Genomic DNA, 12,165 nt, shown 5'->3' on the forward strand with positions numbered 1-12,165 from the left:
AAACCAAGCGTTAATTTGGAGCGCTTGTCGCGTGGGATTTTTTTTTTTTAACAAACCGCGAGGTCCTGGAATTGAATACTACGTTTCCCATATTGCACCGAGAAAATGAAACCTATCGACGTTAACCAATAGGAGTATCCAAATATTAAGTTTATGTAAACAGTATTTGATGTCATAAGGGAAGCGGGAGGAATAGAGGTGAAATAACTTGTATACAAGCTGTTGCAAAATTGAAAATGTTGTAAAAATGCTGATTGTTTGCATTCTTTTGTTTTCAAACACTTTTCTTCCTACTGAAAACAATGCCTTCCATCCGTAAAGTAAATATAATTAATTATAATTAAGACATTCAAGTTGGTTAGATTATATGAACGCTATCATTTAGGAGTTGATTCTAAAATGCATGCCCAAGGAAAAACAAGTTGAATGCACTCTACTCCTATGTGAGGCTCACTGACAAAGGCATCCAATATTTGTTTCTGAAAGTTTGATAAGTATGCAAGAGTTGTGATCCAAGAAGCTTTTCGGTGCCACTTGATGTTCAATTTGATATCATATTGCAATGTTTCTCAAAGTGAAAAAGCATTCCCAGAAATAAAGGATTTTGTTAAACCATCTCTTGTTAAAAATACAAGCTTTCAAAATTGCCTGTGAGGCAAAGCATTGCTAAGTAACATATCCTTGTGCATATTAAAAAATCAATTAAATACAGCATTGATGACAAAAAATTAACATGAGGGAAAAATAGGTATTTCTAGAAAAATTAAGTATCATACAATAGTGATGTTTCTTCAGTTCTTTTCTTTAAAATAATTTTCCTCTAAACCTTGAACACTCTGAAGAAATAGAAGATGGCTTTTTAAGATTTATGCTTATACGCAGTTAAAAATTCAAAATTATTAGGAAATTCCATTAAAATCAATATTTACTACTACATAGGCAATATTACCATTAATATTCTGAACTGCACATATATAACAATATGCACAGGGAATCAAAGTACTAACAAAATTAAACTTAACTTGTACAGTAATAATGCAGCAATGGCATTCAAAATATGACCAGAAGTGCCTGTTATGACTGGAAATTTTAATGTATGCTCCAGAGTGTTCAGTTTACAGAAGAGATATTATAGTCATTTAAAATTCCTTTAGACCCATATTACTGTTTTTGCTGCATCGCCTTATTTTCCAACTCTTTAAGATTCTGTATCAAGTGATTAGATCTGATTTCTGTCAATTTGGCTATCTTGATAAATGAATGAAAATAAAATTATTCTGCATTGTTTTGCTTTGAACATTTTATTAAATAACATTCATAAAAACCAGCACCGTATATAAAAAATATGGATTAAACTTTTATCATTAAATATTAGGAATAGCATAAGTGGGAAAGGGCAAATGCAGTGTCTCTGTATACAATTTCCAATTGCTGTGAATTTCATTATAGCCAGAAATTCAAAATATTTAGATACAGTATTATTTGTCTTGATTTTATCTCTAGAACACAATAAAGTAGCTTGGGCTAAGTGAGACTGGCCCAATTCATAGGGTATCCATGGTTGAAAGACGATTTAAAGTTGTTTTTTATTTATTAATTTGCTTCCCCCATTCCGTTACAAAAATGTAAACCATTATACTGTACCACTATGGCTTTTCTGTGCCCGTGTAGGTAAATACTGTACGTGATGAGTGTGTAAATCATATGCATTTTGGTAAATATTTTCATGTTACATATAACTATTATTAATAGATGTATTAATATATTCTTCACATAGCACATGCTATTTTTTGAGGGTTTAGATTATGTAAATTTTTGACGTATCAACTTTCATCTTAAGTTCTTAACCTCATCAGATGCTGGAAGTTATATCCTAATTGTTGGGAAATGAGAGATTGTAACCATACTCAATTTAGTTTGGCTCTATAGTATACAGTACACCTGTACATAAAGAGATTCTTTCGTGAACTCAATACAAAGCCTTCCCTAATGCGAATGTCAATCATCACGCATTTGCTTAAAAATAGTGTGAAAAAAATCAGCCTAGGGGAATTAACAGGACGCAGAACGCAATTCATTTCCGACTTGGTGTATGCCTGATTGACATGCGTTGTACGTAGGAATAAATCCGGCAAAAGCTCGGAAACACACTTTTTACGCGGCGTGGTTTCGCGCATTCCAACCCATCGCGCTTCAGCGGCAGCTCCCCGGAATTAGCAGCTCTCTTTACAAAGATTTCAATACGTGTTGGCTCGACCTAACCTGCTGAGGCCTCCCGCCGGTGTTCCCCCCACCACTCACACACACACTCCCTTGCTACTGTGCTCCCAGCAGCTTTCGGATTGGTTCCCTCCGCTCGAGGGGGCGCTGTCGCGCGATTGGCTGCCTTCCCTCGCGGCTCCGTCGTCCGATTGGCTCCGCTGCGAAACCGGGTGCCCGCCCCTTCTCCGATACTCAGCAGGTTACGTTGCGCCCTCTCGCTTTAGCTAGTTCCTGGTCTTGACTTAGGCCCAGGCTCGGCGAAAGGGGGGAGGGGCGAGGATCAGAGTGCTGCTGCTGCTGTTGCTGCTGGCGAGGGACTCGTTGGCGGGAGAGGGAAGAAAGAACCGGAATCAAGGCGGGGGGAGGCACGAAGGAGGGATGTTGCCCGAAGTGTAACTGCAGCACCGCCACCGCCTTCGCCATGATCATAGAGAACGTGGACGCGCTCAAGTCCTGGCTGGCCAAGTTATTGGAACCGATGTGAGTGCGGGCTGGTGCGGAAGAGGCGCCGGGAGGGGGCGGGCGGGGTAGGGGGGAAGCGTAGGGTGAGGGGACTTTGGGAACCTTAAGGCGGAGATTATGGGGCTTGACCCGAGGAAGAAGGATGGTCTGGCTTGGAAAGGGGCCCGCAAGGGATGCGTGGAGCTGGGGCTAACACAAGCCGAAAGACTCCAAGGAGAGAGCAGAGGGCGCGGGGTCCTACCGGTGGCGTGGAGGGTCCTTCCCTCCGCCTAGATTCCGAGCAAGGCATTATAGTAACAGCTACAGAATAAGCTGGGAATCAGGAGATTGGGAGAAGGATAGATAGAAACACGTGAGGATGAAGGGGGTGATGAAGCGCCTGAGTTTCCGCGGGGGTTTTACTCGCCTACTTGGTTCCCAAAACGTCCCGATCGTGGTTTGAGAGTATTGCGGAGAATGAGGGTTTGACAGAGAGAGAGAGAGAGGCTCTTGGTAGAAGCGCTGCGGGGAAGTTAAAAAAACAAACCAAAAACGTTTATTTAGGGCAGTGGATCATATACTATTAACAACTCGGAGAAGAAATTGCCCATCATTCCCTCTGGCCCGTTCTCTAAATTTGGGGTTGAGTTGAGTACTAAAAAAATAAAAGAGGGTGGAAAACTTTTAGAAGAAAGAGAAACCGGCTAATACATACATACATACATATTTGCCACGTTCGATGGTATTGGTAAACTAACATAATACCAAGAGGTTTTCTGCATTTTTTTTTACCCAAGCACCTTGTTTACATAACTTTGGGAGATTCTGACCCTTTTAAGTTTTGAATCCAGAAAAAAATTGTTTTCCTTTGTCTAGTGGTTGACCAAAACAGCAGTTATTATATCTTTCAAGACATTCATGAGAAGCTTTTGGAATACAACTTTGTATCTTCTGATTATTGTGTCAGTTGTTTTGACAGAGGAAAATATTTTATTGCATAGCTGTGTTATACTATAATTGCATATATATTTATAAGTACAAATTGTTGCTTATACTACAAACTACTTAATTTTTCAAACTGACACTTAAAAAATTGAAGTGTACATGTTACTGCATCAGCTGCTGCATCACATTTAAAATGATGAGTCAAAGTTCCAGACAATATACTTAAACTATCTCCATTCCTAATTTTTTGTAATTATTAACTTTTCTTTTTGGCCTTGAATACTTAACTATGTTATTCCAAACTTTACAGCCTATTTTAAGTAGTTCTGATGTCTCGTGAATTAAATTCTTAAACTGGAATGCTGATTTGGATTCCTAAGATAAAAATAAAATGAGGTAGAATAACATTGAATTATTCTGTTGCATAAGCAATTGGCATTTCTAACCTGTGGTCTCCATTTGAATTTTATACCATATAAAATCATAGGGTTATGAATGTATGTCCAAATTTCTAAGCACATTTGAAAGGCTATTTTAGTGTTCATAATTTAGTATTTGTTTTCTACAGCCAAATGCACAAATTTAGTTACCCATAGTTATTTACATTTCAGTGAATCCTTAAGTGAAGATAATGCAACCTGCATATGGTGAACAGTTAAGCACAGTACCTTGCTGTAAATCTCAGGGCATATTTGCTGTTTGTAAGGCTGTTTATGGATAAAAAAAAATTATGAACAAAGTAGGAAAGTCTGAACTTTTTGCTGTTTGTAAGCAGTTTATGGATAAAAAAATCTATGTGGAAAGTAGAGAAGTCTAGACTTAGTCAGCTTTTTGAAATATTTATTTCAGCAGAAATACTAACTTCCAAATAAATATTGCCTCTGACCACCCAGAACTTTTTCTGTTACTGCTTTTGGACTTTTTCCTAACTTCATCGCAGAGACCTTTCTAAGGTTAGAAATCCTTGGGACTGTTAGCATGAATGGCATGCTAGAACTTTCTCTCCACAGATTTTTGGTAAATTTCAACTCTGGGAACTGTACAGACTATTTCAAATCCTTTATTTCTCTCTCCTGTAAGAGCTTCATGATTGATTTGGAAGTATCTTTCAGATTGTTGTCCTGCTGAACTATCCAACTTCTTTTCAGCTTCATTTTCTTCACTGGCTGTGAGACATTAGCATGAAGACCAAGACAAATCTCTGCCAAAACTGCCTGGAACTGGACATATCTACAAAACACAATTCACAGAGTGCTGCAAATTACCTGCTGAAAAGTTTAGCTAACACTGGAGAAGTTGTCCACAGTACAACATTCATTATACAAGAATGTACTGCAAGGGATAGTTACCAAATAGAAACTTTTTCTCCAACCTCATCACAAAAGTCATCATCTAAGGTACGCAAAAAACCTTGAACAGGTCTAAAACATTTTGGATCAAAGGGGTTTGGACTGATGAAATAAAATTAACAATTTGGTCACAACCTTACATCCAACATACATTTGGAGAAAAAGAGTAAAGCATTTGAAGAAAAGAATACCTTAGCTGCCATTGACACAAGATGGCTCTATTATGTTTTGGATTATGTGGCAGTCTGTGACAAAGAAAATATTTATACAAGTAAAAGGAGGAATGAATTCAACTTAATATCAAAATATCATAGAAGCTGATGTCCCACAGTCAGTGAAGAAACTAAAGCCAAAACGGGTTGGCTCTATCAACAAGACAATTATTTGGAACATACAAAAATAATGCTCTAGAATAGCCTGAACAGTCCACAAACTTCCATATTAAAAATTTGGGGAGATCTCAAACATGCAAGGAACCCTAAGAATATTGCCTAACTCTTTCTATGCAAGTTGGTGAAAAATATTTAAAAGCAAGAATAGAGTTAGTTGATTATAGGAAATATTTGGAAGTTGCTATTTCTGTCAATGGAAGTATTTACGGAATACTAAACAAAAAGAGTGTTCAAACTTTTCAACTATCATTTATTTTCTATTTAGGGATTCATTGAAAGATGCACTTTAGTTAAGATTGCCTAAAATGTCTATTCAATTGTGCATTTAACATACATTACCAAGCAACCAAAGTCTGTCCTTTATTTTATTATTCAACAATAAACATCTAGTTGAAGATTTTCACAGTCAGATTTATGGATCAATTGATTTTATTTGCTTAGTTGTAGCCAATGCATGATTAACACTTTCAATGTCAATTATAACTTATATGTTAGTATTTTAAAAATCAGATCATTTAGTAACTTAAACATCACTGGATTGTTGAATATGCTCCTGAGTCCCAACCTATATTTGGGTTATAATACAAAATATATTCCCAAAATAGGTTATTCTTGGCAGCATATTTTTATTATAACCTAAAGATTTCTATATAAATAAAGTTGTGTTTATAGTTTACTTTAAAATAATTTCAGGACATGATTATTAGGACATTTTAAGAATGATATTTTTGTAAGGAATAACTAAGAGAGATATTCAGTTTGGGCAAATGATTCAGGTCATTTTATTGTTTATAAACAGTTCATATATGTTTCCTCCTGAGTTCTGGATATCATATAATAATATTGAAAATTAATGGTGATGCATGGATTCATTACCATAATAGTTCAGTTAATGTCCAATTACTCTTGAAACCAACTTGTAGTACTGCACTCAGAAAGAAAAGCTATTAGTTTAGGTGGGGTGACAACTTTGCACCGAACAATCTGACATGACAAGCAGAAAATTATGTAAGGGAGAGGAAAGAAAATGACAGGAAGTCCCCAGATGACTGACTGAAGTGGGGAGGAGCAGAAGCAGGAAAAGAAACTGAACAAAAATTTGAGGAAAGAAAATGCACCTTTGAAAAAAAGGTAGAGACCATCTGAGAGAAAACTAATGAGGCTAACCAAGGATCAGGCAGGCAAAAACGTAAAAGCATTCTCCCCGGCAAAATAGTGTCTTCTGAAACAGGAACCCCGAAGAAATAACAGTAAAATAATATGCATTAAAATGGTACGGCTGTAGTAATGGAGGAAATATCGTATGGAACCTATAATATGGAAAAAGTACAGAGGTTCATTTAACATTTTAAAAGGCATTTATATGTACAGAAACCATGTGACTTTTGCTGTGATCTGGTAACACTACAGAATTCTATAGTTTGAAGAAGTGTAAATAAGATGAATCTTATGTTCTAATCTGAATTAAATGTTCTTACTTTTTATATTAATATTAATAACATTGAATTTATCATTAATACGGCGCATTACTTCCTATGTGAAACATTTTGCTCTTCTATATTTGTACGTTAATGTTTTTATTATATATAATAATTTTATTATATATAATATACTAGTGACCCATCCAGAAGTTGTACCAAACTTCTCTATGTGAATAAGATACTGCATCTTCAGAGAAGTTTATTACAACATATCATCTTGTGTTAAGACTTCTGACACTAAAAGTTATATGCTAATAAAAGTATTTTTCCTCAGATGTGACGCTGATCCATCAGCCTTGGCTAACTATGTTGTTGCACTGGTCAAAAAAGACAAGCCAGAAAAAGAACTAAAGGCTTTCTGTGCAGATCAGCTAGATGTATTTCTGCAAAAAGGTACAGTTATGTATATTTATTAATTCTGTATTATGAATATACATATGCATATTACTACATTGTTGCTTTTCTTTTAAAAATATAATTTTAAAGTACAGTAATCCCTCACTACTTCGTGGTTTATCTTTTGCGGATTTGCAACTTCACAGGTTTTCTAAGGGTACTTAAATCCATTAAATCCATTGAAAATTTTAAATCCATTAAAAATTCATAAAATTCTTCTATAGTACTACTGTACTCTATTAAAAAAACTGGTAAAATATCAGATGTAGTTCCAGCTGAGAAACATTATAGAATAACTGTTTAATGCAGAGGGTGGGTTTTAAAAGTCCAAATACTCGTTCAATACATAAAAATATATATTTCTTCTACTTCACGGAAATTCATTTTTCACGGGTAGTCTTGGAACGCATCCCGCATGAATAATGAGGGATTACTGTGTATATAATTTACTCAAAGACCTTCATTTGTTGGGCAGATTAAAACATATTAAGGGCAGATATATAAATTTCTGCCCCAGAACATCCTGTCTTCATGGGAAATCTATCTATAGATCAGGAAGCTACAGACTGATCCTATGAGTGAGACAAAGCTGTATATTCTGTTCTTATTTATTCAGTTAAATAATGGATATGCTTAAGGGAGTAGGATTGGAAGATTACTATCCTGTGAAATTGGAGGAAGAAACATCAAGTAACCTGTGTTATGCTGATGATGCTTCTCTGATATCTAAAAATGCAAAGGATCTGCAAGCTCTAGTAATAATAGTTAAGGAGGATAGTGAAAAATGGGACTAAAATTAATTATAAAGACCAAAACAATGACAACAGACGCAACAACCAGCCTTAGGGTTGATAATGGAGAAATCAAGATAGTAGATTTATTCTGATTTTTAAGATCAACTATTATATGTAAAGAAGCAAGTAAAGGAAAGTGTCATATTAACACTTTCAAACTTTGTTTTTCAAAAACAAAGAAATGGAACATCGAACAGATTAACAGAGTTCTCATTCAAGGCAGAAATACCAATAACAAATGATCCTATTTGGGGATATGTTGGGCAAAGCGTAGCTCTCTGGGGAAGCTATAAAGCTGAGAAAGAGAAGAAGAGAGCAAACAACAACAAGATGGATGGATTCAGTCACAGTGTGATGGGCCTTTGTTTGGAAGACCTGAACAAAATTAAAAACATTATCATGGATAAAATATTTGTGATTGCTAACAGTCAACGCCACCTAATGACAGATAATAAATATAAATGTCTGATTCACTACAAAATGTTGGTGCTAAACATAGGGACATTTGCCCATTGAGTGGTAGCATGTACTCAGGCTTTGCTGGTCTAAAAAGGCTAATCAGAGTTATTACTTACTATGAACCCAACCCCACCCCCCCACCCCAAAAAAAGTTGAATAACACAAAAGATGGCAATGACCAAAAAAAATTTAAATGTCATTTTGGTGGATTAAAACATTAAACAAAGTCCTGTAATTTTGCTATGTTCAGATGCAGCAATCCCTTTGCTTCTTATAAGAATAGTTCCTCATCAGGCCAAGGCTCATCTTACTCCAGCATGCAGTAGACCTAGTTGTCTAAGTTTGGAGAACCTATCAGGACATAATATGTCAGTGTGCATCTACTTCCTATCTGCAGCTCTAACATGGATGAGCAAGGTAGAAAGAAGCAAGCCACTGCATCTCCACTTCCCAACTTTGGTCCAAACTGAAAACAACCTACCTTACCCATGCTATACAGGAAGGCCAGTATGATTGTTAAGAATTGTTATTTCCTCCAGAAAAGGTAATCATCCAGCATAATTTGGGAATTTATAATGAAACTATATAATGTGACATTATGCTTTTACTTAAAGTAAAATTGGTGGCATTTGATTCTCCCCCCCCCCCCAAATTTGCCCAAATGTAAGGAAATATTTGTCAGCATCCCAAATGCCACAGTTCAAATCAATGGGGGGAAACCCCCTAAAATTTCACTATGGGAGCCATTATTTTTTTTCCTCAATAGTCTATAAAATTAGTGCCTTGAAGAAATTATACTGCTTTCAAAACAAAATTTATACCATCGTTTTCAGCAAACAGAACAATCTCCCATTAACTATATTAATATAGTTTTAAAAATATGACTCTGAATCCTGAACAACTATTTTAGGCATAATCAAGGGCAGTGCCAGCATGCAGTATTTAATGTTTAAAATTAAAATGTCAGGTCTCAATCGGATCACAATTTATGTTTGAAACTGTGGTACAGTAGTGATGCTTTTGTTACTGGAAAACCAAGTTTAAGGCGCGTTCATTTACTCAGGTCGAATTGATATGGAGGGGGGGAAAGGCAACTTTAATGCAAAACTAGAAAGCTAGGTTCATTAGAAATGTGATTAATTTTCTTGCTTGTCTCCCACAGAAACATCAGGTTTTGTTGACAAACTATTTGAAAGCCTATATACTAAGGATTATTTAGTTCCTAATGAACCAGTAAAACCAGATCTCAAGGCTAATCAAGGAAAAGAAGAAATCAAAGAGGAGGCAATGGTAAGTTTTTCAATATAATTTGTTTAATACTTAGAGAAATTCTGTGTAAATCCATTCAGAATTGACCCTAAAAATATTCATTGAACATACTCTAAGGTGGTTGTGCATAAGCTAAAGCACATTATGAAGAAAGAAGACCTAATGACATGTAATAGGATTCAACCCCAGGTAAGTAAATATAACAGTATTGCCTTATTCTAGTTTTACTTGCTAGCCCTATTTCCCTGAAAATAAGACCTAACCGGAAATAAGTCCTGATGTGTCTTTTGGAACAAAAATGTATATAAGACTCAGTCTTATTTTCAGGGAAACACAGCATATGGTTTTCCCTTTATTTTGAAAGAAATCTGATTTCCTATACATCAGGAGTCCTAAACCCCTGGGCCATGATCCACCTTCAGGCCTTGAGCCGTTGGGAATCAGGCTACAGAAATGATGGGCCTAGATGCATAATCCCTAGTATGCTATCCCTTACCTATATCTTAATTATTAGAATGTTACACTATAATTGGAAGACCTATGCTTCCATTCATATATACCAAGTTTTAAGATATGTAATTTACAATAAACAGGGATTTTGTTACTTTTAATGCTAATATTATTATTACTTATAAATATAATTCTAGGTGAATGAAAGTAATATAATGCTGAAAAGAAATGCATGTGAAACAAGTTTCAGAAATTTCTCCTGGAAGCTGCTTAATTCCACACTATATTGCCCTTTCTGATGTTAGAACATGGATAGGTAGCCTTCTGCACAATTATGTTATGGGACAGCAATCTGAATTGGGATGACTTGGGTTTTTTTATAATATGGGATGCTAGAATTGTGATACATATTCTAGCTAGGCATCCACTATGCTTCCTAATAGATATAGCACTTAGATTTATATACTATTTCATAGGCCAGTGATGGCCCTCTCCAGGCTCCAAAGGCTTCCCTAGAGCTGGAGAAGGGTAAAAATGCCCTTCCCCATTCCCCTGGAGGCTCTCTGGAAGCCAGAAATGCCCTCCCAGAGCCTCTGTGCAAGCCAAAAATCAGCTGGCTGGCACACACATGCACTTTAGAGCTGAGCTAGGGCAATGGCTCGCATACCAGCAGATATGTCTCTGTGTGCCATCTGTGCCATAGGTTCGGCGTCACTGTTATAGGCTAAGTCAACTGGTCAGGATTTAACTCATAAGAAAGGTTGTGGCCATGTTGATTATTATTTTCCTTTTGGGGAAAATTCAGGAAGCGAAGTCTCAAATTCTCAAAACGGGAATTTCCAAGGTTGAGGAATTCTATAAGGAGCCACTGTGGTGTTGTGTTGAAGCACTTAGTATCTTATTTATAATTGAATGTTTCAGTTCTCTGAAGATGTTAAACCATTTGCTTTCATTTCAGTCCAGATATTTATCAGGAATACATACAAGGTTTCTTGCAAGGATTGTCCTATGCATGAAACAGACTAGTCTATATTGGCTGATCCATATTGAATCACGACACGTGTGCTTTGTCTGAGCATAGATGCAGTTTAAATACATATATTCCAATGTGAAAACAAAAAAAAATCAGTAGTACTGATGCTTCCAGCACTAGGAAAACTGGATAGAAAGATGGGGAAGACATTGACTACTCAAGGAGAACCTTTGAGAGCCATGGGCCAGTTGAATAAGAGAACAGCTATGATGAAGGAAGAGACTATGAAAGTAAAAAAAACATGTAATTGTGTAGACCAGTTAGGTATGCCATGCTTGAAGTTAAATTTGACAATAGGGAATGTAAAGCAGACAGGCTGGCACACAGCATAGGGAAGGAAAGTGAAACATGAGATATCACCCATCTCACATATTTAGATTTTTTTCTTGAATAAAACCAAGCACATGGCCATGATTTGGCTGAATCAAGACCCTATCTAAAACAATCTACTCAACCTCAGAGCCATGTGTGCTTTTTTCATGCAACAAATTCAATAGATTTTGCAGTTCATGTAGTCCTCTGTTGTCTAAAGTTAAAGATAAAATCTGGATGGCTCCATTCAAGAATTGTAGCTAAAAGATCATTATATCTTTGGGGAAAATGTATTCATTCATAAGGACAAAACCTAATGTGATATCAAGTAGTTTTCAGTACTGCATTAAATGTGCTTTTATATTTGTATTTTTCATACAGTATTTCATATTTTATTATAGATGCTAAATACTGTGTTAAAGAAGGTTATACCCATTTCAGAGGTTTGTATGGAATAATGCAAAACTTTATTTTTGTCCTGCTTATATTGCTTCATAGCTTGTATTTTGTTTATTTAATTACAAGGTCAGAGGCTGCCATTTTAAATATTGTACTTTCATAACTGCATATTTTATTTAGGAG

General features: G+C 36.0%; 1 protein-coding gene across 6 annotated transcripts in view; it reads left to right on the forward strand.

The window, feature by feature from the left end:
- The first annotated feature begins 2,449 nt into the window (after window positions 1-2,449).
- The window catches only part of RBM27 (RNA binding motif protein 27), a 42,816-nt gene continuing 33,100 nt past the window's right edge, over window positions 2,450-12,165 (forward strand). Inside the window, exons 1-5 of one of the 6 annotated variants that reach the window (XM_070739359.1) lie at window positions 2,453-2,742; window positions 7,145-7,263; window positions 9,682-9,809; window positions 9,906-9,977; window positions 11,985-12,026. In XM_070739359.1, the coding sequence (XP_070595460.1) occupies window positions 2,684-2,742; window positions 7,145-7,263; window positions 9,682-9,809; window positions 9,906-9,977; window positions 11,985-12,026 (420 nt within the window). In that variant the 5' untranslated portion in view covers window positions 2,453-2,683. Of the gene's footprint in view, window positions 2,743-4,796; window positions 5,046-7,144; window positions 7,264-9,681; window positions 9,810-9,905; window positions 9,978-11,984; window positions 12,027-12,165 lie in introns of all 6 variants that reach the window. The other 5 variants (XM_070739364.1, XM_070739362.1, XM_070739360.1 and 2 more) reach the window with 5 other exon arrangements.

This window comes from Erythrolamprus reginae, chromosome 2 (assembly GCF_031021105.1).
Source record: "Erythrolamprus reginae isolate rEryReg1 chromosome 2, rEryReg1.hap1, whole genome shotgun sequence".
In the NCBI taxonomy this organism is placed as follows: domain Eukaryota; kingdom Metazoa; phylum Chordata; class Lepidosauria; order Squamata; family Dipsadidae; genus Erythrolamprus; species Erythrolamprus reginae.